The sequence below is a fragment of the Orcinus orca genome, chromosome 7 (assembly GCF_937001465.1).
Source record: "Orcinus orca chromosome 7, mOrcOrc1.1, whole genome shotgun sequence".
Lineage (NCBI taxonomy): Eukaryota > Metazoa > Chordata > Mammalia > Artiodactyla > Delphinidae > Orcinus > Orcinus orca.
The window spans coordinates 56,736,616-56,763,425 of record NC_064565.1 but is presented as its reverse complement, the minus strand read 5'-3'; the positions used below and the strand labels follow the sequence as shown (position 1 = coordinate 56,763,425).

Sequence of the window (26,810 nt, the reverse complement as noted above, 5' to 3'; positions counted from 1 at the left end):
TCTATAAAGAACCTTGGATAACAGAGCAGAAAACTCGACTCCCTGTATTTTTGCAAAAAGTGCAAGAAATGTTGTTGAATTGTTTTTTTCTTACAAGGCAAGCGCTTGTCCTCTTTGAATTACAGCATAAAGTTATCTCTTCAGGGGCTAAACCAGGTTCAGGTTTATATTCTTTCTGCTCATCAACTCAGAGAGGGCCCTGAGCTTAGGGAAGTTAAGGAGATGCTTTTGGCAGGGAGAGGATAGCAGTTAGTCCAAGATAAGAGTCTGACAACCGGAGTGCTCCTTTGCAGCGCATTGTTCAAAGAAGATTCTTATGTATAGATATTAGATGTGCAACTAGCACTGTTGCCATTCTCATAGGAATATTCAAGAAGTTGATTTGTACAGCACCCATATGGAGGAGTCCTCGTTTGCAAACCTGCTGCAGAGAAGGAAAAAAAGGCCTCTAATACTTTCCCCCAAGTATTCAATTTATACCCCATGATTCTGAACCGTACAATACAGAAGAAGTGTTTTTAACTTGAGCAAAATTATTTCACAAGTAGATGTGATTAATGGCTTCCTCTTCTGTAAGCCTAAGGTACATCCTTTAGAACTTTGATTATATTAAATGCTGTGGTTTCAATACATCTCCAAGAGTTTTGCTGGAGGGTCGGAAGGATTGCATACTTTTTATTTTAGCGTTAGCAAATGTTCATCACAAACACTCCATGTTGGTTTTAGAATCCTTTTTTTTTTTTTTTTTTTTTAAACAAAATCAAAAGAATCATCTACTCTGGGAGACTCCTAGTGATTTCAATCCTGGCTTCTTCCTACCAAGCAGTAAGCTCCAGGCAGACAAGGACCAGGTCTGTTTTTTTATTTAAATTACATTAAATGCTTAACTAAGCATTCAACTGTGTATATGATTAACATTCACTTTATTTTCTTATTGAGATATAATTAACATACACATTATATTAGTTATAGGTGTGGAGCATAATGATTCAATATTTGTGTTGCAAAATGATCACCCCAGGAAGTCTAGTTAACATCCGTCACCACACATAGTTACAACTTTTTTCTTGTGATGAGAACTTTCAGGATCTACTCTTATCAACTTTCAGGTATACAATACAGTATTATTAACTTTAGTTATCGAGATTAACTTTAGTTACCATGACTATAGGTCTGTTTTGTTCATCTCTGTATGTTCTGTGCCTCACACATTCCTGCCATTAGAAGAGCTTATTAAAACACTTGTTAAAAGGATAAATGAAGCAGATTCTTACCTTCCTCTATGCTGTGTTAAAAGGGCATGACACCACGAAATTTAAAAACCAAGGCATTATTTAGACGTATTAATGAAAGAGAAATTGGAAAGAATCCCTTCTGAGAGTGAAATCGATGTTAGGTTATATTAGGAGATATACTGTGTTTTCCATGTCGATTATACATAAAATATAAGGGGGCACGTGTATGGGACCTGTGCACCTTTATCACGTAGCAGCTGCCATGTACTAAAAGAAAGCTCTTTTCACTCAGCTTAATTATTTTGAGATTCACGCGCGTTGCATGTATAAACAGTTCACTCCCTTTTATTGCTGGATAGTATTTCATTTTATGGATATACCTCACTTTGTTTATTCACTCACCTACTTATGAACATTTGTTTCCCCTCCCCCCCCTTTTTTTTTTTTTACTATTATGAATAATGCCGCTATGGACATCCATATACAAATCTTAATGTGGACTATATTTTGATTTCTCTTGGGAAAATACCTAGTCGTAGAACAGTCGGGTCAGATGGTGGGTTTCTGTTTAACTTTTTAAGAAACTGTGAAAACAGTTCTCATAAGTGGATTTTCCATTTTGTACTCCATCAGCAGTATATGTGAGTTCTAGTTCCACTACAGCCCTGCTGTATGGTATGGTCAGTCTCCTAAATTTTAGCCATAGGTGCGTAGTGGGATCTCATTATGGTCTTAATTTTCATTCTCTGATTAGGGGCACTGAGCATCTTTTCATGTGTTTAATAGCCATGTGTATATCTTTTAAAATCTTGTGTCAGTATTTTCTTGAATTGTCTTTTTATTACTGAGTTGTAGGAATCCTTTGTATATCCTGAATATGTCCTCTGACAAATATATGTATTGTGATTATATTCTCTCATACTTTGGCTTGCTTTTTGGTTTCTTAATAGTGTCCTTTAAAAAAAGTTTTAAATCTTGATAAAAAGTTCAATTTATTAATGGTTTGTGCTTTTTTGAATAACTGTTTACCTCAAGGTAAAATTCTTACCTCAAGGCTGCAGATATTTTCTTGTTTTTCCCCTATGTTTTTCTCCAGAAGTTTTATCATTTTAGCTTTTACCGTTAGGTCTGTGGATATTTTAAGTTAATTTTTGTGTATGGTGTAAGGTAAAGGTCAGTTCTCATCTTTGTTGTTCTTACAGATAACACAGTTACAGCCTCATTTGTTCGATGAGCTGAACATTTGTCAAAAGTTTATTTGTCATAATAAAAATAATGTTTGGGGGGGAGGGTTCAAAAGAATAAACTGAAAGATTGTTTCCCATCTAAACCATACACCTACATGTTGGTGTCTTTCTTTCAAGCACTATCTCCCTGCTTGCATATGTGTTTTTAATTATTGCCATAGACATGGCTTTGTAATCTAGCTTCAGGTAACATTCCTCCAATTGTTTTTAGATTATCATCTCAACCTCACTCGAGGATCCCTATTTCACTGTTTTTTTCCATTGGTGACCAAAAATACCTACCTAGTTGTTGCTTTTATTTTTTAAGTTTGAGCTCAGTTCTGCCTTTTCTTTTAAGTCTTTTTTACCCAAATGATGATGAGTCCTTGTAGCACATCTTCTCTTTCAAATCTTAGTGGATCGTTTAAAGAGATATTTTTCCCCCTGCATTATAAAAGTAATACATGTTCATTAGAGGAAAATTGAAAAATGCAGAACATTATAAAGAAGAAAATGATTACCCATCACTCAGAGATAAGCGCAATTAAGGTTTTGGTGTATTTCCTTCTACTTCTTTTACTCTGCACATATATTTTTTTGTTGTTCCAGTTATGCTATGTATGCAGTTTTGTTTTCTGCTTTTAATACTGCTTTTAATATTACATTAGATCCATTTTCTCATGTCATTAAAAATCCTTTACAGACAACATTTTAATAGCTACATAATACTGTATCCTGTGGTTATTCCACTGCAGTTTATTTAACTGTCTCCCTATCATTGGGGATTTAATTTGGTTCCAGATTTTTGTTGGAACCAAAATGCTGTAAAGACTGGCCTTATACAGAAAACTGTCAACTTTCTCATTTTGTATGTCAAATTCATAGATGTAGAATCGGTAGATCAAGGGGTATTTTTGAAATTTTGTAAACATATTGCCAAACAACCTTCTCAGAAGAGAGTATCAATCTATATTCCCAATAGCAGTGAAAGAAAGTCTAACGGACTGTATCTTTGCGAGCGTTTCACGCTTTGCTAATTTAATTTGGTAGATTAAAAAAGTAGTAATTGGATTTTTAGTTTGCATTTCTGTTGAGCCAAATCTCAAAATCCCCAGGTAGACAAAGTCAGGGAGGGCATGAAAAGACCATTTGATTGCTATAGGGTGTCCAAGCCCAGTAAAATAACTTACCCCTTTATAAGAAGAAATTGAAATTTCTATTATTACCCTGAAAGAATTCACACCATCTTCCAAAATGTGTTTTAGTTTTAACAGAGCAAGCCTAGGGCTTTCCCTTGAAATTGAAAAGTTTATTAAAATAGCAAAGAAAAGAAATTAGGTTATTCCGAACTTATCTGTTCTTAGCGATTTACCTGCTGAAGTCCAGCGATCATTGAGTGCTCTCACCTTATCCCTTTAATAACGAAATGTGGAGGAGCAGCTTCTCCATAGCAGTCTCTTTGTTCCCTGTCCTTTCCTAACTTTTCCCTAAAAAGACAGTGTGCGTGCTCTTGCCCTCACCCTTCCTCTATAGTGGGCAGTAGGAATCTAGTGGCTAGGTTTCCCTGCGGGCTTTTAGGAAGCAGAAGCAGGGCATCTGTGGGAAGCCCTTGACTTACGAGTGTCCAGGGGGTACTGCTCTTCCGAGCGCTCAACCAGACAGAGATACCCAGATAAGCCTGGAACTATATGTCACCCTCTCCCCTTAAAATCTCTGCTCCTGAGCCTGTTGTCTGTTGATATGGGTAGACAGTTTTGCTCCACTTGAGAACAGTAAGCCCAGTTTCAGACAGAGCTTAGCAGAGCTCTCCACTCTAGGGCCAGAATCTTTAGGCTTGCCTGATGCCACGGAGAAAATAATATGGCATCTGTTTTCCCACAAAGGCACATGGCGACATGTTTCTGACTCTGATGGAGTCCTGGAGTGTAACCTCCAAATGACTAACAAGTACTGGAATGGGCGAGGGTGGGGAGCCCACTCTGTGAGTCTTGTTCATCCTCTTGCCACCGGGCAGCGAGTCCTTCCCCTGTGCAGCCTTCACAGTACCGCAGTTTTGCTCACGGCACAGTAGCCACACAGATCTGGGCTAATCTCACAGAAAAAATATTCTGAAGTTATGCACTGATCTTTGGTAAACCTGCCCTTGTCTGTTTTTACGTAAGAAACCCGCAAAGGGATATTGAAATTCCTTAGTCATTTTCTTCCTAACTTGAGAGATCTGAATTTTCTCTGTGCTTGAGCATTTATTTGCCACTTTGTTTTAGGAAATGTGAAGTCTGGGGATGACCTCCGTTCTGTCACCGCTGCCTTCATAGTAGTAGCAGTTCCCTTGCTGTTTAAGTGTGTGTGTTTAAGGAGAGGGTGATAGGGATGGAGAGTAGCAGAATGGGGTAGGCATTTGGAAGGTAAAGAAAGAGGTGTTCCTGGTCCCAGCATCTGAGATGGGAATTCTCTTAAGGACAGCACATCAGACACCTTTGATGCACCTCAGCTCGCTCACCTGTAGAGTTTCTCTCCAGCTCTGAATGCTGTGACTGGTCGTAAACCCACTGGGCACAGTCTGTTCATCATTTTGTCTCTGTACGCTCTCTCCTCCCAAGACTCCACGTTGCCTACATGTGTCCTCTATGTGTATCTGAGTTGAATGAGTGAATTTCTCTGCTTGCCTCATTTAAAACTCACCCAGATACATTTGATCACATCTTCTCAGTTAAATGGCCTGTAAAATATTGCTTGAAGTTGAAAGAATTACATATTTGATGCATATTTTTACTTATGTTATTTTTGTCAGAAGAAAGGGAGGGCAAGGTAAGAAAGGATCAAACTCTTCTCTCTGGTTTGCTTTCAAGAACTACCCATTAGGATATTTTAGAATTGCAAAAGTAGTAATATTACTTTATTATTCTAACATTAACAAGAGTTTGTAAGAAAGCATGCTGGTGATCACATGTAAGGTAACTGGAGTGAAATGAAATCAAGTCTTTATGCATCCCAAGCAAAGCGAGACCGTCATCACAGGCATCCTTATTTCCAGCTTTTAAAACTCCTCAAGAGTGGGAATCATTTTTTCATCCGTAACCAATCAAAAGCATGAATAACCTTCTGGGCACAGGAGGTTCCCAGAACAAGCTTGAATCATCAACAGCCAACTTTGATACCAACTCCAAGTCTTTCACATACACAGCTGTGTGGCAGCCAGATTGAGGCTCTAGTTCGTAGGAAGCCTTTCAGGTCATTTTTATTAATGGCCACATCACCGGGCTGGAGGAGATCCGTTTGCTGAGGCGCAGATAAAAATTAGTGTTGTATTTCTTTCCCCCTCCCAGTTGGCTCAGTGGGAGATCCTATTAGTGTTCTAAAAAGTTATATAATTGGCTTGACACCTGCTGCTCACTTGGTGAGCCAAACTGGTTTTTAATGTTGAGAATACAAAACATGGAAGTGTCATCTTCATAACGCGCCATGCTCTCACTGATAGCCGAGAGCGTTTCCGATGACAGATCTGTAATAACGGTGATGATGAGAGACACAATTAAATAGCACTCTGAGCTTGGAGCACTGTTCCTTCGGGCCTTCCTGAGTTCAAGGAGGCCCTCAGTGGTGGAGAGTATATAATACGAATGACGTGTGTGTGCTGTCTCCTGGTGCAAAGGAAAGAAAGTTGTCAGGAATGCTGGTCAAACCATCTGCAAAATGGGTGCTTTTGTCGTGCCTCCTTCCTGAGGAAATTCCCCTAATCCCACAGACAGGATTGCGTACCTTAGGCATTGTTTCATTCTTCTGCGTGTCTTTCTACCTTCACGTAAACTGTGATCTTTGATTTAACCGAACAAAGTGGAGAATTTAAATTATTCAGAAGAGAAAGAGATATGGGCTGGATTATCAAGAGAATTCTCAGCTCTTCATGGGTTTATTTCACTTTCTGAGGGTTATGGAGGATTCCAAAGCAGGCCCAGTTACCAGTCGCTTTGTCTCCTTCAAAAGCTCAGCTGGAGGGCTTCCCTGGTGGCGCAGTGGTTGAGAGTCCGCCTGCGGATGCGGGGGACGCAGGTTCGTGCCCCGGTCCGGGAAGATCCCACATGCCGCGGAGCGGCTGGGCCCATGAGCCATGGCCGCTGAGCCTGCGCGTCCGGAGCCTGTGCTCCACAACAGGAGAGGCCACAACAGTGAGAGGCCCGTGTACCGCAAAAAAAAAAAAAAAACAAAAGCTCAGCTGGAGAGTGCCAGTCTCCTCCTCCCCATCGATTCAAGCATTATTGGGATTCTTAAGGAGAAATAGAGACTTTTACCCCCCTGAATGAAATCTTCTTATGTATGTTGGGTCTTATGGTTAGAATCTACTGTAGGACTCAGTGGAGGACTGGATACCTATACTACTGCTCAGGTTAGGTGAAGGCATAAGAAAGAACAGATCTCAGGGCAGGGGCTAATAACAGACATAAAGAACTCAATGGCGAAAGAGTGTACTTATTACTACTGTTGTTGATATTTAACGAATACTGACTAGAATGCTTGCTGTGTGCCCGGCCCTCCCATGCCTTCTCTCTGATCCTCCTACGAAGTACTTACTGTTTCTACCTTATTTTACAGAGAGTGATACTAAGACTTGGATAGTTAGGTGAATTGCCAGAAGATGTCATAAGTAGTCAGTGTTGCAAGTCAGTGTTACAGTTGGCATGTGAACTCAAGAATGTTGTCTCCACAGTCCAAGCTATGATAGGCTTAGTGGACCAAGCAAGAAAAGTATGTTTTGTGCCCTTTGACTCCCCATGAAACCAACTCAGATTTCAGATAGAGGGTAGGAAAGGACATGAGGCAGAGAAGAAGCCAGTTATAAGGAGACGTGCTCCCTTGCCTTTTTTTACTGAAATACAAATAAGTCTGCTGTTGACATTACAGCAGCCTGAAGCACAGTGCACAGGTGCCGTAGCAGCAGCATCTCCTAACTGGACTTTTCCGCCACCCAGAGCCTTGGCGCCAGGCAGCTGAGCCCACAGCTCGTATTTAACGTGAGTCTTGTCCAGGTTGAGCCCACCCCCTGGATGCTGACTGTTGGCTCACTGCTCACGACAGACAGCTTCTTGGCCAGAAATCTCTTCAGTATAACAGACCCTGCTTCCCTCTCCCAGATTCATTCCTAACGTGACATCTGCTCTTTTAATCATAGCTCTGGCCCACATAGCTACTTAAATGCCCACAGCCCAGAAACTCATTTTTTAGGTTATTTGGATATTTACGTAGGGTTGGTTAACTCCATACCTAGGAGTTTTGTCAGGTGTACTTACATTTAATACAATCTCATGCAGCTGGTAAGGAGGAATAGTGTACCATTTGAGTCAGTTTGATATCCTGAATATTTATTGAGAACTTACATGGCAGACACCATGGGGAAGACATGACATCGCATCACGGCTCCTCTGGCCCATCCTTTGGATTCTGTTCTTTAGCTTAGAACGCCCATGATTGTTCACCTTTACCATCTCTTTATCTTTCTTATGGATATTTAGTGGCTTGCTTATTTTTGTTATCAACTAATTCTCTGACATTACATTACACTTGACAAATAATCAATGATTATTTTACTTTGCCTCACACCAATGGAAGGAGGCTCTCCTGATATGTTAATCATATTGGAAAGGGCCCCTTGACTTTTCTTTCTGAACCCCTACCCCCTCCCTAGTGTAGCGGCACTTATTTTTTGGACTTCCTTTATGAAAAGCACATCTGTCCACCTTACAGTAAAAAAACAAACAGCAAGTACTTTGCAGGATGTACCGTATAAATATTTCTGTAGAGTGAGAACTCTTCTTTATCCAGCCTGACCTCCTTCATTTTTATTTTTATTTTTATTTTTATTTTTTGCGGTACGCGGGCCTCTCACTGTTGTGGCCTCTCCCGTTGCGGAGTACAGGCTCCGGACGCGCAGACTCAGCGTCCATGGCTCACGGGCCCAGCCACTCTGCGGCATGTGGGATCTTCCCGGACCGGGGCACGAACCCGTGTCCCCTGCATCGGCAGGCGGGCTCTCAACCACTGCGCTACCAGGGAAGCCCCTTGACCTCCTTTATTGTATTTTTACTTAAGAGATCTAAAAAGCTAAGTCAGTCCCAAAAACTTGTCAAAGATCAACAGACCTGGTTTAAAGATCAGTCACTTAAAAAAAAAAATCGTGAAGGAAATCCTTGGATATATCTTTTCAATCAGTGATTCTAAGATATGGAAAATGTATGAAACCTGCAGTCACGCTAAGTCCTTCACTTTGTGGTGCAGTTACACACGTGGGTGTTGATTAATAAACATTCCCAGCATGTTTTTCAAAATCACTGAATTTTGAGTTATGGCTCCAAATGGTTCCAAGACTCACACATGAAAATCAGTTTTACTATTTGACGATTTGTACAGCATGTGTTTGAACCCTGGCCAACGACTGTTTGGAGCATTTGGAATAAGATATATTACACCAGTCTGCTTTTGAGTCTTGTCCTCAGATATGCCTTTTGTGGAGGAGACAGCGTGGCACCATTGCAGGGTAGCCTCCATGATTCAGCTACGGGTCTTTCCAATTTTGGTGAACTGCGGATACTTGGAATTTTCCAATAAGGACGGTTGGATTTCTGGGTCATCAGTGCCATTTTATTTACTTTCTCTGGGACTGTTGAAGGGATGGTTTCTTCCTGAAACACTGTAATGAGTGCCATACATTAGTGCTCCAGAGGCCAAGAACAAATTTAGTGGTTGCTAAAGTTTATTGTAAATGTTAACTTTTAAAGATTTGCCAGGATCAGATGAGAAGGAAGAAGGCATCACGCGGTGGCTGCGTTTTAAGGGCCACTTTACAAGTAATAAGAAGAGTCATGCATTCAAGAGCATCACGGGGGTTTGCAAAAGGGCGTCCATGGAAAGCAGATAAGACCAAACTACAGATTTCCGTCTTCCTGCTCGTGGCGATCTTCAGATTTAAAAAAGAAAATCAATTTTGTAAAAATACCTGTAAACACTTCCGGGTATTTGCCCTCACTTTAAGTCCTATCATGCAAATAATGAACTCCTTCACAGCCCTTTGCCTTTTTGGAATATGTTAATCTGAATGAAGCATCTCACACTCTGCTCTCTGTGCCATTTCAGCCCTATTAGGTCCAAGAATTGGAGAATCACATAATGCCAAGTCTCAGAATACAACAAGCGGTTGCTTTTTTTTGGCCTTGAGAGAGTTTTCAAATTTTTTAATTTTTGTTTTCACATCACCCTGAACAAAGGTCCTGTCCTAATCCAGCCTCCTGACAAGTGTGGCCTGATGTACTCTAATATACATTTATTTCCTTCAGATGCCCATCAACAACCTATCAAATGCCTAGTAACAAGGTTATTTTCTGTGCAGCTGTGTATTTTATAAAGAGCCATTTGCGGAAGTAATTTCAGAAATGTCCAACCTGAGGATTTATGCTCTCTTTGACAAAGGGTCATCCACACTAGCTTGTAAAGACATTTAATTGTAGGCCATTTCTCTGAAATGGATCAAAAGGGGAAATATTGCTCAACCTCATTTATCATTAAATATAATTGTCTTCAGATCTTACCTGTGGAAAAACCAAGGAGAACTATGCTTACATTTCTAACCTAGAGGACACTGGAATTAACGCTTATTATACATTAGGCCTTTATAGTTTTCTCCTTCATTGGATGGGTATTTTGTTTTATTTTTATTGAAGTATAATTGACGTGCATTATATTAGTTTCAGGTGTGCAACATAGAGTTTTTTTTTTAACTTATTTTATCTGTGGCTGCATCAGCTTTTTATTTATTTATTTATTTATTTATTTATTTATTATTTTTGGCTGTGTTGGGTCTTCGTTTCTGTGCGAGGGCTTTCTCCAGTTGCGGCGAGCAGGGACCACTCTTCATCGCGGTGCGCGGGCCTCTCACTATCGTGGCCCCTCGTTGCGGAGCACAGGCTCCAGACGTGCAGGCTCAGTAGCTGTGGCTCACGGGCCCAGTTGCTCCGCGGCATGTGGGATCCTCCCAGACCAGGGCTCGAACCTATGTCCCCTGAATTGGCAGGCAGACTCTCAACCACTGCGCCACCAGGGAAGCCCCAACAACATAGAGATTGGATATTTGTATATTTTTGTGAAGTGTTCGCCACAGTAACATTTGTCACAGTACATAGTTACAGAATTTTTTTTTTCTTGTGATGAGAACTTTTAAGATTTATTCTCATAGCAACTTTCAAATATACAATAGAATATTATTATTTTAAAAAAATTTATTGAAGTATAGTTGATTTACAGTGTTGTGTTTCTGGTGTACAGCAAAGTGATTCAGTTATACATATATATGTATTCTTTTTCATTTTTTTAATTATGGTTTATCACAGGATATTGAATACAGTTACCTGTGCTGTACGGTAGGACCTTGTTGTTTATCCATCCTATATACAGTACTTTGCATCTGCTAGTCCCAAACTTCCAAACCAATGCTTCCCCGCTTCCTCCCCCTTGGCAACCACAAGTCTGTTATGTGTGTCTGTGAGTCTGTTTCTGTTCAGATACATTCATTTGTGTCATATTTTAGATCCCACATATAAGTGATATATGGTATTTATCTTTCTCTTTCTGCCCTAGTTTGCTGAGGATGACGATCTCTAGGTCCATCCATGTAGCTGAAAATGGCATTATTATTCTTTTTTATGACTGAGTAATATTCCATACAATACAGTATAATTAATTATAGTCACCCTGCTGTACATTACAGCCCCATGGCATATTTACTTTATAACTGGAAGTGTGTACCTTTTGACCCCCTTCACCCATTCTCCCCACCACCATCTCTGGTGACCACCAATCTATTCTCTGTGTTCATGAGCTTGGGTTTGTTTTGTTTTTTTGCTTGTTTTGCTAATCTTTAATGTAGCTTTCCCTGGATTCAGTTATACATATAAATCAATAGGAACATTACAAGAATAGGAAAGTTAAAATAAAGCGTGGTTCTTGCTCCTTTTGTGATCACCTAAGGTTTAAAGACTTCTGTTTTCATCTACTCACTTTATATTTATTGCAACTCTACTAATGTTCTTTTATGGCTGACTCTCTTGATTAGTAGCACAAATTCTTTAAAGCTTTTAAGCAAAAAGTTATCCTTTCTGTGTTCTGAAGCAACAAAGTTTGGTGTTCAGCTCAGCACATGTGCAAGTTCTTGGCCAGACACAGAGCTTCCTTTTGAAGTTCAGACAGCCTGCAGCCCACCTGCCTTAGCAGCTAGTTAGCCAGCTCTCATGGGGAGGACATAAGTCAATCTCCTACAGGTCACAGCAGAGTGTTACCTCTGCTTCCCATGTATGTTTTAGCTCAAGTGAAAGATCTGTGTTTCATCAGCACACAGACCATCAGACTCGTTCCAGTACTTGCCAGAGTTCAGTCATGAAATCGCCCATTGCAGTACTTGGCAAAGACACTCTGGGGGCATCAGGAAGCTGTCCGCCTAGGCCATTCATTTCTCCAGGTTCTTTGAGCTCCCTCTACTGAGGTAAATCATCAGGAAACAATGTACCTTGGCTATATTATTTCAGCTCCCAGCAGAAACGCCATCATTCAGGTAAGATTTAATATTGTGCCTTCAGCACATGGGAGAAAAAAAATCCCATCTTTTGCACCACATAGTTGAAGACATTTGTATGAAAAAAAGTTTCTGTCTTTTACACCATAGATTTGAAGACGTTACTCAGTGTCCCTGATAAAGGGGCTTTTTCATAAAAAATGTCTCCGTGATATTAATGCCAAGGGGGGGAAATGTGCCTTGCATGTTTCCTTTTTGGTAAATTAAGAACTGTATCATGCAGTATTTCCTTTTTTCGTCTTAGCTGCAAGCAAACCAGAGCTAAGTTCGGTGCGCTGTTGGAGTACTTGACATCTCAAGCATGTGTAATGTTCCCTTTAACTAATTTCTGTTCTTTTCAATAATCAAATGTTTGGTTACATACTTGATTTATTTTGAAAGTACTTGCATCCTTTTTTTGCAAGAATTAAACGAACCAAATCAATAGTTAGCAAGGGAGATGATACTTGGCCATAATAGAGTTTGTAGTATTTGGTGCTTTAAAGAAGTAAGCTTCCATTGTCTTGCAAATTTACTCATTCTGGAACCCTGTAAATACGTTCAGCCCCGCCCACCTCCCCACATACTATATCAAACTGCATAAATACACCTGCCTTAACCTGATGTCTAGAGCCCAATTGCACATTTATTGAATTCATGTCTTAGGGGTACCTTTATGTTTTTATTGTATAATTGGCATGTTGATACAGGGTCCTGATTCATTGAAGAGAGGTTTCCATCACAAAAACATTGATGAGTCTGGGTTTTCTGCAGTAAACCCTAACACACTTCAAACTTTCAGGCACAGATGTTAACAAAGGCTGCTTCTATACTTACATCAGTGGATTATAATCAAGAGGCATACACAAAACCCCTAAGTAAGAAGTGTGCTTAATATTTTTTTCCTGCTGCTAAAACATGTGAACTCCGACTCGACTAAGTTTCTGTTCTCACCAGCCCTACACATGAGCCAGGTTTTTGTGTGGTCACTGCATCTCCCTTTTCCCTGTGGGTGAACATGGGTTCAGTAAATATGTTCGCCGGACATTCTGAATGCTGAAAAGGACTGCTACCCATGAAATATGGTTCCACAGTCTTGACAGGAAGCAGAGCCCTTACACAGGAATCTGTTTGCTCATGGTTTACCACAGCTCAGATGTAACACAACTGATTTTGTACTGTGTAGGTCAAACATTATTAAAATTTTACGATTAGGCTCTGAAGAGAATATGACAAAAATGTTACCATTTTAAAATTTCGGGGTGGTAGGTACATGTGTATTTGTTTTGTTACTCTTGGCACTATCCTCCGTGTCTGTCATGATTTTTGAAAGCATGTACTGGAGAAAACCGGACCAGATGTGTGTGTTTAGGTTGGAGAGTGGATCGGGTTGGGGAGAGGAAACAGCTGTATCCTCTTCTTGGCGGGCATGGAGATTTTCAAGAGGTTTCTGTTAAAGAACAAAACCTTAACCTAGTGTGGACTCTTGCCAGATGAAAACTATTGTTTGTAGACAGGAAAGGCGATTATTTATGATAATTTTTTGCATGTGATTTATTCATAGGTGTCAGCCTGGTACAGAGCATCAGAAATCTCTGTATGCAAGGCTCTGCATATGCACCTCTAATTTAAGTGTCTGCTGTGTGAAATCATAGGCAGCCAGATTGTCTGCTCCCTGCGGGCTGCAAATCTAAAAGGGTCCTTCAGCGCGCTCTACAGCAGTGGGAGGCTTCAGAGTCCTTAGCCTGTGGTTTTAGTTGCAGAAAAACCTGCAGACAACCAGCACGTAAGGTCACATTTTTTGGTGTGTCAAGATACCTTATTTAAAGGAACCCGTGTCTGTGCGTGTGCAGGTGTGTGCGCTTGCACATATGCATGTGCATGTTTGTCACTGCTCTTGTTTTTTTTTTCTTTTCTTTTTTTTTGGTTAAAGGGAACAGTATGATATCCTGCTCTATTTGACATTGATCATGAGCTATGTGATGCTGCATGGCTTCACGTAGACTAGAATTCTGGATGCTACGAACTTATATACTTTCTAGACTATAGGCATAATTCTGGGTGTCGAGGTATAATGCTGAGAGGAATTTTCACTTTCACTTTTTAGGACACTCACTGGTCTAAAAGGCTCTTTTGAGGCAAGTCAAATGCAAGGCCGGGGGTTGGAGGGGAGAGGGAGGTATAGGACTCAGTTACTATTCTCACATTCCTGGAGCATGTGGCTTGTGGTACGTGGAGATACATACGTATAGGAGAGCTTTGGTTTCAGGCAGGCCTTTGGGGCACGGTGCTGGTGGGTACAGCGGTGGCTCTCCACCTTTACTTCTGCCATCACATCCATCATACGTGAAACAAATTCCCATCAACAACACTGTCATTGCATGCAGTAATTCTTAACTAGGGGCAGGGGGTTACTGGGGGCAAAAACTTCTTTCTTTAGAGATTGTGCATCCGTCCCCTGCCTGCAGCTTGAGAACCACCAGGTGGAGAATAAAGAGCAGTCATCTAGGAATCTCAGTCCCTGGTTTGGGTGTCCTTTCCGCCATGAGTGGCTACTAAGATAGGGCTGATACCTAGTAGGTGATCAATACGGATTTAGGGAGTGTTGAGTGAATTAACCAGCTGTGTAGCCTTAAGCAAGCCACTTAATCTCTGTGGCTTCTGTTTCCTCACCCGAGGAATGAGGGAAATGGATTAGATGACCTCCAGGGCCCCTTTCAGTTGTAAAATTATATGATTCGGTGATTGGACCTTTACCCCAGAGGAAGATTAATTTGACAGGAGTATGAAGGATGGATAGAGTGAGAGCCAAGAGGTGGGGGATGCTCCTTCCTCTGAATCAGTCTGATATTTCCTTTTATGCCCCTATTTTTAAAGCACGCGTTTACCTTGGGGTCTTCCCGGTGATTTTACGTAGATCAGCTGTCACTCTCTGGGCAGATTGTAAACTCATTCAGGACTGGAACCGTGGCTTTCTGCCCACTTCTGTGTGCCTCAAAATTTAAGGCATCACAATGCCTGTTAGTGGCGTGAGGGAGCCACGTGGTGCTTTCACACAGTTCGTTTAATCTGTGAGGGAAGCTGAGGAAACTGCAGGTGAGGCAGGGGAAGCAGCTGGTGAGGGTCTGAACTGCAAAGTGAGCTTGGATGAGTCCAGGTGAGGCTCCAGCTTTTACGGCAGTCTAGTTAGCTGACTTAAAGACCCCGTTCAGGGAAAGCCCGGGGTGAGGTAAACGTGGCCTGGCCGTAGGAAGCTTCTTTTTTCTCTTCCTGATTCTTTTGTCACTGGCCTTACGCTGTAGGTGTCCTTCAACTTATCGCTACGTTGGCATTTTTCACATCTCATGAAGTACAGCAGTTTTCTTCCTGAGCTACACATTCATCTACCAAAGGTCACACCCTGAGTAATAGCTCTCTCACCTTTTGTGGCCCTTTTCCCTTCTGCTGTACATCTTTAGTTTTAGCAGCAGCTTTCTCTGTGTATATCTGCATGGTGCCTGTGAGTGTGGATAAAATACTCTTTGGTCATTAAACCATTTATTCTCATGTGCAGCAGGTAATGGTGGTGACCTGCCCTTGGTCAGTAGTAGTGGAGTCTTAGAGAAATGGATGACCTGAGAAACTTAAGGAAGGTATAGCCCATGGGGCACGGCAGGTGGCTGGTCATGGTGGGGAGACGGACAAGAGCAGGTCTCAGAGGGTCATGCTAAGGATTTGGAATCTTGCTTTAAGAATAAGGAGACGGAAATGGAGTTTTTCAGCAAGGGAGTGACCTGACTGGGTTTTCAGGTACAAGCTGACTGGCTCCTCTGGAGGCCGTGAACTTGAACGTGGAGAGACCAGTTAGGAGCCCCTGCAGACTCAGGGCGGGGCTGATAGAGCCTCAGGTAAGGGTTGTGCGCTGGCAAAGATGATGTGTAACGTTTATTAAGTTCTAGATCTAGTCCAGACGTGCTGTTCAGACACCTGCTTTTGGATATATCCTTTACCCTCTCTGAGCCCCCTCCATTTCCTCATCTGTAAAATAATAGGGGTAATAGTCATCCCTACCTGAAGGGTTGTTTTGAGCATGGAATGAGATGACACGTGTGAAGCCCGAAGCACGTACTAGCAGGTTGTAAATGTTATTAATGATTATTTTCCCCACCTCATAGTTGAGGAAACGGATTCCAGAGGCCAGACAAGCAGCAGGTGGATCTGAACTCAGACCTCTCTCCACAGTTTCACAGGCTCACCTCCGTAGCACCTCGCTGCCTCCTGTTATGGAGAGGTGTCCTGTGTCTCTTCCTAAACCCGTGGGAAAGGACGTCAGTTCAGTGCCAAGAGTAGGGAAGAAGAAACTGAGTGATGCTCCAACTGACTCCTAGCCCAACATGTTTGAAAGGTCCCCATCCTGCTCCCGAGAGGGGGAGACGCTCTAGGGGTCCAGGAGTCCCTCTGGACTTCCTTGGACACCAGCAACTTTCCCTCACTTGGAATGTTGTTGGCTAAGAAAATCCCCTGCTGCTTAGGAGGGAGGGGCCACCTCTGGATCCTGGGAAACACTGTACCTACTGCCCTTACAGGGATCCTGAGTGGTGTTACTCCAACCAAATCCTTCAACTTCAGAGCTTGGGGAACTGGTTGACTTTCAGCCTCACTCCAGAGCACCCTGTGATGGAGGGTACGCAGCGCCAATGGCACTTAGAGTTTATGATGCCCTTTGGCAGTGAGTGGTCTTTGGACTTCTAAGCGTTTTGCTTCCATCTGGTTCTTGGGGGGGTGCATGCGCCCCCATGTGTTTGTTGGCACGGGCTAAGAGACATTCATGTGCAGCTGAGGAATGCAAATAGTTCTGAGCTGGCCTTTTAGTTTGGGAGCCCTCCAAAAGCAGTAACTCTTTCAGGTTGTCTTGACATGGTAAATTAAGAGGTGCAGGAAAGTGCTACATCCTGGAAAATATATACTTCAACTGTCCGGGCCTCCTGCACCTCCACCACCAGGAAGGGTACGTGTTCACTCATGTGTTTGTCGTCACCACCCTCTTAGCCAGAGGTCTCCATTGAGTGTTCACTGTGTCCCTTGCAGATGAATGGAAAGAGCAAAAAGAAAACCCCTACGCATGCCAGTCTGTATCTTGGAACTTCTCACTTTGAATGGACATAGCAAAAAATAAAATTTAACGAAATTAAGCCCCAATCCTGCTTTGTCGTAACCGGGTGGTGCTGAGTAGAGGTTGCCCCCTTTCAATGGGGAATAAGTTTTCCAGCTGGCATAGTCCCCACATTTCCCTGGTTTTTGTTTTTTTGTTTTAAATACACTTTCTGCCATACTCCTTTAACGTTCCTGCAGTAGTGCTTTCAAATTGCTTGTGAGAATATAAATTGATACAACTTAAATGAAAGGGAATTTGACAGTATCTAGCAAATTGTAAATATATGTATCCTTTGACCAAGCAATTTTCTTCTAGAAAATTTATTTTTATACTCACATATTTGCCAAGTGACATAAGAACAAGGTTATTCATTGAAGCATTATTTATAATAGTGAAAGACTAGAAACAATCTATTCATAGACTGGTAACTGGTTAAAGAAGGATATGGCATACAACAGAATACTACGTCACTATAAACGAACAGAAAAGAATGAGAAAGCTCTCTGTGAACCTATACGGAGAAATTCCAGGGTATATTATTAAGTTAAATAAAAGGCAAGGTGCAGAGCAGCATATAGAATGCTACTACCATCTCCCACTTGAATTAGGCTAGAGGGAACTCTGTATGTGTATTTGCTAGAGCATACGTAGAAAATCTCAGGAAGGACGCACAGAAAGCCTACAGCTTGATTGCCTCTGTGAGGTAGACCAGGAAGATGAGTGACAGGAGTTGAGAGGGCTAGATTTCATGGAATATCCACCCTATTGTACTTTTTGATTTTTAAGCGATTCTTAAGCCATGTGATTATATTACCTATTTTAAGAAAGAAATTTTTCTGCCTGAGCCCTGTAGGCATTTGCGTCTGTGATGCAGTATATACTCCAATAAGAAATAAAGAGATTGTGCCTTACCAAGTTTAAGAGTTTGTTGTTTTGGGACTTTTTTTTAGGATTGAAAGAGTTTTTTTAATAAGAGTTATTAAAGGTCCCCTGGGTCTTGAAACTGTTGCTCTCAAGTTATTAACGTTTCCTCTGGAAAGTTGCACAGACATAGTGTCTGGCTTTAAATCATACCTATTTTCAGCTTCCCTTACATCAGGAGTATCTTGTGCCATATCAATTAAAGTAAGTGTCCTTTCAATTAAAGGTGTTAAGTATGAGTCCAAAAAAGATTAATTCTTTGTGAAAGGATGACCTTCAGTAGTTAGATCCAATTAGGCAGTTTTCCAACTATATTTCATCCTGATGGGACAAGTCTACTACACACAATGAATCACTGTGATCTTTTCAAAGGTGGGTATTTTAGGTCAGAGTCATAAAAGAATGACGTGACTAGGCAACCTCCATAACTTGAGCCACCGTTGATGTAGATCAAGATTATGGATGTTGGGTATGTATTACTTCTGTGGGATTGATATGTAAAGGATAAGGATGTGCATGATGATATGTTGGATATGGTTCTCATACCTCTCTGCTCATGACCTTAGTAGAACAAACTAATTTAGACAAGCCTGATCAAAAGAAAAAGACGAAAGGAACAATGGCATAAATTATGGTCACACCTAATTCCTTTTCTTTTTTTCTCCTTCTGTCATTTCATTATTAAACACACTATAAATACTGGCTTTCCTAGTGATTATTTTTTCTTTTTGAATTGTTGTCCTAATTCAACCTTTGCTGATGCACAACACACAAAACGAAGGCGTAAATGAATGCTTGCTGATCTTTTTACAGTAACGTGTAAAATGTTGGGGAATATTTGTTTTCACTCAAAAGTTAAAGGGAATTGAACATTTGTATTTGCGTTAGGTATTTCCAGTATGGAATTGTTGCTCCTCACTCTGCCACTCATTAACTTTGTAAAAAAAACCATTGAATGTACTCACCAAAAAATGGGAAACAAGTAATACCTGCTTTGTATATTTCAAAGGTTTATTATCAGGATCAGATGAAATTTGGTATCAGTATTTCTCAAAGTGTGGTCCTGTAACCCCCGGGGGGTCCTTGAGACCCTTTCAAGGAGCTTATGAGGTGGAAACTATTTTTATAATATTAAGAAAGTATCGGCCTTTTTCTCTCTCATTGTTTCACATACATACAGTAGAATTTCCAGTAGCTGGCTACATGATACGTGATATTGCAGCAGATTGAATACAAAGGCAAATATAAGAATCCAGCTACTTGAAGACAGACGTTACAGAGGTTTACAAAAATAGAAAACAATGCATACTTTTCACTGATTTGTTTTTCTTTTGGAAAGTAAAATAATTTTTTTTTTTTGACATTAACATGTGATGGGCTGATTATTTTCATTTTCAAGTGAATTAATAAATATTTTAAAACTTATCAGTTTTAATTCCTAATACAGTAAATATTGATAGATACAACCGACATAAACAAAAGTTCCTTAGGGGTCCTTGATACTTTTTAAGAATGTAAAAGAGTCCTAAGACCAAAAAGTTTGAGAACTGCCAACGGATATAAAAATGCTGTGTAATGTGTGGTGACATTGTAGTTTATGAAGAAAATTCAGGCAACATGCAGACAGCCCTTCCAGTGCAGGCACTGGTTGTTCACTCCACCTCCAGGGCAGGCTTGCTTTCCCTGGGGTCCAAGATGATCTCTGAACCATCTACAGTTGCCTGCAATTTCACGTGTCGGTCATGTGTCTGCTTTTTTAGGGGGAGCATTCACAATTTTCACAGTTTTCAGATTCTCAGAAGGTCCTGAAAGAAGCACAGCTATAGGAATTGCTAATGTCAGCTAGTTCCCATTCTGTCTTCGAGAGGAGTAACGATAAAGTCATGGTGCGGACACCCGAGAGGAGATTCTGAGGTTCCAGGCTCTCATGTCGGTAGCCTGGGCTTGGTTGTCTCTGGAGTTCCTGACCCTTTACCTCTCTGGTTGTGGAAGGTATTAGACTTGGATCAGCTTCTCTAGGCACTGGGAGAAGGGCTTTCTCTCAGTTGGTACCATGCCTTTGTCATCGTTCTGGGCCTCCTCACACTTGGTGTCATAGGATGTGGTAGGACATAAAGAACCACCATCAGGCTGTGGACCAAAAAGGGCCCATAGACTGACATCATCAAGATCCGGGCACTGTACCTAGAGACCAGGAGATATTACCAGAGTTTTAGAGTATCAAAGGGTTTGATCAGACTTTCCTGGCACTGGAAGGAGGATGTTCAGGGCTTGGCGTTCACACCATCTCTGTCTCTGTCTCTGGCACTCGTGGCAGCTGAACAAAGAGTTGAATGCATACAGAAATTACTATTTCATATGTCCTACTGCAGTTTCTTAAAAGTTTTTTTTAAATTAACTTTAATTCTAGCATCTGTCGAGAGTTACTCATAATATTTTAGTGTTCTTATGAGAAAATAAAGCCATTCTGATTATAACTCACGGGCCCTTACTGTTATGTCTTGAAATTAATATGAATGGAAAAATCATATCTTAGATACTTATTTGTTCCATATTTCCCCAGTGTCATTTGATATTTTGATTGAATGTACATATATGTGTCTATTGTAGTTTAATGTAAGCGTTTTAAATTTCTTAAAAGTTTTATATATTCAGTGGGCAATTTCATAGCATTCAGAGGTCCCCCTCTATTTATTTAGATAAAATTTTTAACAACAAAATACACGTCTTATTCTGGACATTTTTGTTGTATGATTTAATGTATAGTGCTGTTGTGAAGTTTATCGCTAAGGCTATCTTCCGTGTTTGTTTCACTTTTAAAAATAATTTGAGAGGACTTCCCTGGTGGTACAGTGGTTAAGACTTTGCCTTCCGATGCAGTGGGTGTGGGTTCGATCTCTGGTCGGGGAGCTGAGAATCCCACAGGCTTCACGGCCAAAAAACCAAAACAAAAAACAGAAGCAATATGTGACAAATTCAATAAAAACTTTAAAAATGGTCCACATCAAAAAAAAAAAAACTTAAAAAAAATAATTTGATAAAATACTATTTTCCCAGGAAAAAATATGAAAAATGCATTGAATACTATTTATGCTAGACTAAAAGCTTCTGAAATTTTTAATTATGGAATTAAATTTAAGGTTACTGATTTAGTGTAGATTTTATAAAAGGAGCATTTAGTTTTGGAATTTTGTGATACAATCATGTTTGTATAAGGTAAATTCAATCAGTTAAACAATATCTCCCTTTATTCTTGTCATAACTGCCTCTTCCAGTGGAAGAAGTATCTAGAAGTAACCCAAAACTATTAAATGCTGTCTATATGTCAGTAGCATCTTGTAAAAATTGGAATACATTTAGTTTGGTTAAACTCTGCTTCATTAGATTTTAATGTGCTATTCGTTATGTATTTCAGGAACTCCAGAAAGGAACTTAATGATATACGATTTGAGTTTACTCCAGGAAGAGGTAAGCTTTAATTGAAATTATCATTTTATTGCTACCAAGAGCATTTCAGAAATTGATTACTAGCATGTAGTTATAATTTGCTATTCAAAAATGTGTTCTCTAAAAACAAAGGAGGGAAGGAAGGAAGAAAGGAAGGATTTGCAATAATTGTGGGGAATCCAAACCGAACCCACTACTGACTGCATGAATTCCAGTGACACGTGCTGCACAGAATATACGCACTTATAAATTACATCTGTTAGCTCGACCATGAAAAGAAGTGCTGGCGTGGTGATTCGGGGCCTAAAGGACATTATGATGAGCGTGATGAGACGCGCGTAGCAGTCTTAATTAGGGTTGAGCAACAAACAGTGACATCAGACCAAAAGGTAGCATACTTTGCCTCTCTGTTGTCGGTTCAGATTACACGAAGCCTGTGCTGAGGAGTATCTGGGCCTCTACTTGCTGCAGGCACCGCTAGGAAACTTGGTAGGAACAGTGCTAGTCTTGCAGCTGAATATAATTTTAGTATTTTGAGTAGTTATTAAAATAGTTTCAAGGCTAGACTGGTTGCTCTTTTAGCGCCTGGATGCCTGGAAGTCATTGAGCCATGTCCTGTTTCTTGGTGTCTCTAGCACCTGGCAGGTGCCTGGTATGCACGAGAATCTCAAGTCATTTTGGTTAATTATTGGATACAGGCTTTGGAGATCACGACATCAGTTGTTAAACAAAAATTGCTCTTTGCACTCTTTAGTGCATAACCAAAACAATCTAGAGAAGTGAAAAACAGATGCTAATGCTAAGACTGGAGCTGATGACCTTGATCTCTGGTTTCAGACTTTTATATACATGAAAACAGCTTCGATGTCTCATTAGTCTTATACATTTGAACATATTAATATATGTAAGCTAATAACATTCTCTATTTTATGTATTAGAACTCCACGTAAATTTTTATTCGATTAAATAAATTGTATTTGCTAAAATTTTGAAAACCCGAAACTTTCTAGCTTGATAGCTAGTCAGTCAGTTAACTGCTTGACCTCCCTGCTATTATCAACTGTAAGAAGACACAAACTCAAATGCTTACAGGAGCCAAAGTGAATGGTGGGAACTTCAGAAAACCAAAGAGTTCTGTCTAAATACATTCAGGTTCAGTGCCCACCAAACAAAATATGTTCCTGGGCCATAGGTGGTCAGTCATAGATTCATTGGCCCTGATGTCTAGTCCCCTGTAAACACAAAGATTTCATGATTTCCAGTATATTTGAATTAAACGTATCTTTTTACAAAAGAAATGTGAATAAGGCCCTGGTGAATTTGCTAACTGATCTTTCTTTCCGGGGGCAGTCTTTGACAATTTAGAGTCAGTCTGTGAAATTGAACAGTTGCCGGTTGCTGTTATCAAAAAGCTGTTTTGTCATAATATAAAGATATGGAGCAGCCAATACTGTAATAAAATCTAGCAGTTATATAATAAATGTTTCAAGTATAGTAAGTAAAAGAATTCTTATTTTAAGGGTTTCTTTTCATCTGATTGTGTCAGATTGACAGTGGCAATAAGACTCAATTTTAATTTCAAAGGTACCAAGGAAATGAATTTCTGAGTTGAGGATTGCTGGGGATAAGACGGCCTTATCAGCGTTACCTGGCCCTTTGTGCTAGCTTTGGCAACCTCATTTGCCATGGTTAGATTCAGAGTCTCTGCTTTTGTTGCCCAGACAGAAACCATAGTGCTCGCTTCCTGATGATAGCTGGCCTTCCCTGGGGAGCGAGCACAGCCGTTTAGTTTCAGAAACACCATAGCTATATCACTGTACCTCTGTGATTACTGATGCTGTCTGCATTTGAGATGTTGTTTGCGCTCGATCTGTGCATGCATACCATGTGTACTATGTCTCTGGTGTATACACAGATAAATATATACATCATTGAGTGTGTAATATGAACATATCAAATATTCTGTCGTCATTTGAGGGCAAGCCCTTTGTGTTTACTATGTTGCTGTAATGATCTAGAAAGCAGGGCGTACGTGATTATGATTATTTAACCCGTTTACACATTAGGAACGTCAAGCAGCTTAAAGAAAAATAAATTACCAATTACCTTCAAGTTTTTGTTCTAAACTATTACTGATATGTTACTTAACTTGCATGAAAAATAACTGCTTAATGGCACACACACAGACAAGGAATATTTCCATTTTGACCAACCAGCACAACCCTTTTGCTATTTTAATATGACTCATTTGGTACCCAAGAGTCCTGAAAATAGTCAGAGGTGCTGTACACTTTGCTCATTTGGGAACGTTAATTTGCTTCCGTACTGCTTTAGTGCTAGCCCTCAATGTGACTTTGTTGATTATTCCATTCTCAACTACTTTCTTTGATTATAGCTCCTTACTCAAGTGTAAGATCTTACTGATACTTTAGAGATGGTGGTAACACATCCAGTTGCTTTTAACCACTGACTACTCTGTGCCCGGTGTCTACGAGGCAGGCACTTTAATTCAATAGGCTTCTTTTCCTGAAGTTTCTAGTGGCATCCAGGAAGATGGCGATTGTGAGGCTGAATGTTCTAAAGCTACATCATTTGCAGAGTAGAGCCTTTCATTATGCTACCTTGGGTTCCATGCTATGAGAGGTTTTATCTCTGAGAGAATTTTATAAGGTGTTTCTTGTACTTCTAACAGTGAGGACAAGGCCCAAGATAAGCCCACCTTTTTTTTTTTTTTTTTAAGCCCGCCTTGTATGGAATTTCATTGTTTAGTAAGATTCCTATGTTTCTCTTTTCCATTTTCTTCATTCCATTTCACTGAATGAGTAAAATGATAGAATACCACAGATTCTCTGCAAGTACAAAGAATATATATCAGCTCTCAAATTTTTATTGGAGATTTAGGAAATAGGGCCATGTATGAGGGAGAAAGAGCACAAGGGTGTAAGCAGCATTTCACGTGACCTCTGGCTGCCTCATCATCATCAATTACCATTTGTTGAGTAATTACTATGAGTCAGACACTGGGCTAATAAGCACATTAAAGCCCAGTGTGAAAGATAATTATACCTTCAGCTATGTGCTCATGCAGGTACACACACACACACACACACACACATATACACACACCCCACACACCTGAGCCCACTTACATAATCACCACATGTGAAACACAGGCTAAGCAGGGAAACCCAGTCTGTGTTGAGGGCAGGCTTTGGCACAGCAAACTGCAATTCAGTTTAGGTGCTTGTTTGATTCAGGAGCTATGCTTTCCCAGTCTCTTCTTATCCAGCTATAGGATGGGCTATTTGTGAGAATATCAGGCCGCCATGGAGAGACCATGTCATCTCCCTTGTGAAAACGTAGGGGTTCATAATGGTTCTTTGAGCACACGGCAATTTATCAATTTCCCTTTACAAAGTCTTCAAACAGACTTCTCACTATTGTCGTGTTCGTGTATAACCTCTCAATTAAGTAATTTCAGTTATATTCACTTGCTACAGCCTGTTCAGTCCCATCTTTATGAGATTGCTAACTCCTGTCACTTATCATTGAGAAACTACATTCTTTTATCCAACCACATTTTCTAAGAGAATGAGTCTGTTGCTATCAAATGATCAAAGTCATGTTAAAGGATTTTCTTAATAGCATAAATTTAAAGAGCTCATCTTAATAGTCCAACAAGCTCATAGGCTGTTTGTACCAAATATAAGGTTGTATCAAATGCTACGTCTTCAACCTTTGCCATAAATTCTAACTCAGTAGCTACTAATGATAGAAAAGGATTGATGGTGGCTGGAGTTTACCTTGGCAAGAAAGAAGAGCAGTGTTCATAGGGAATAGTTATGAGCTAACTTCTAGAGGGGCATTTGAGAATAATTCAGATAGTAGACAAAGGGTAATAGTTTTTTGCTTCAACAAAAATGAAACAATAAGTTTGTAAAACCTCTGTTGAATAAAGAGCAGGATGCAAATTGTACGTGGCAAAAGTATTTCACATTTTGCTTCTGATTTTTCCTCCTGATAGAATCTGAATTGTTGAATTGAAACACACATGGATGATTTTTCTAAATGAAAAATCTATATTTTACATTGTACTGGATTTGGGGGTTTTATTGTATGGTTACTGATACACCTTCATTTCACGTTTGGGCAGATACGGCAGACGGCGTTTCTCAGGAGCTCTTCTCTGCTGGCTTAGTCGATGGTCATGACGTAGTTATAGGTAAGTCACTTTTTAATGCCTGTAGTGTCATTTTGTTGATACATCAAATGGAAATGCACTTAGAAACAAAAGTTTCCATAAAGGAATAATTCTGTGAATTTCTGAAAATTTCTTGAATTCTTATCTTTTATGTGAAATAGGTATATTTAAGAGTCATATTTAACTTCCTGTTTCAAAAGCTCTTAAATGTAATTCTGTCCCATTTGTCTGGATGTGATTTATCCAGTGCAGAACGTCACTTATTGGAGATAAAACAAAGAACCTAGAAGACCGAAACGTCCATGACATAGCAAACCCAAGATACTATAAATTCCATGCAGCAAAGTATGGGAACTTCTGAGGTCCTTTCTCTGAGTTTCTCTATTCTTTTTCCTAGCTCTTAGTAAGGTTCATTCATTATAAAGTTTTAAGGTTGGTTAGGACTTAACGATCATTCAGGCCAGTTCTACCATTGTGTAGACAAGGAAGCGAATTCCTAAAGTGATTCAGTGGTTTGTCCAGGGCCATGCAGCTGGGTTGTGGCAGAACCACCACACTTTGAGACTGTGGCTCTTTCTACTACTTTTAGAATCAAGAAAAGGCTGCGTTGGAACTAGGGGAGCCTGCTAGCTCTAGGCATGCTGACAGGAGCAAGAAATGACTGCTGGCCAAGCAAGGCAGAAAAGCTGTGGAGAGGCAGAAAGTGTCATCTAAGAAAAAGCATAGCCTGATTCTACCTAGGGTGAGGGTGAGGGTGAAGGGCTCCACACTCTTCAGCAAATTCTGGGTTTATGAAGATTTTATAATGTAGCCTATTACTGCATATTGGTAATGAAGACCCTAAGTAATAAGGATGAGTTAATATTAATTATGACATTATGTTCATTATATTGTTAATTATATATAATTATAATAACACTATAATAGTATTATGGTAAAAGTTTCTTTAAAAATATTCAAATCAAGGCGCTTCCCTGGTGGCTCAGTGGTTGAGAGTCCGCCTGCCGATGCAGGGACTGCGGGTTCGTGCCCCGGTCTGGGAAGATCCCACATG

General features: G+C 40.3%; 1 protein-coding gene across 4 annotated transcripts in view; it reads left to right on the top strand.

The window, feature by feature from the left end:
- STK39 (serine/threonine kinase 39) overlaps window positions 1-26,810 on the top strand; it is a 468,977-nt gene that overhangs the window by 387,950 nt on the left and 54,217 nt on the right. For all 4 annotated transcript variants that reach the window (XM_033423490.2, XM_033423491.2, XM_033423488.2 and 1 more), the window contains exons 15-16: window positions 21,524-21,576; window positions 25,709-25,777. In XM_033423490.2, coding sequence (XP_033279381.1) covers window positions 21,524-21,576; window positions 25,709-25,777 — 122 coding nt within the window. The remainder of the gene's footprint in view (window positions 1-21,523; window positions 21,577-25,708; window positions 25,778-26,810) is intronic.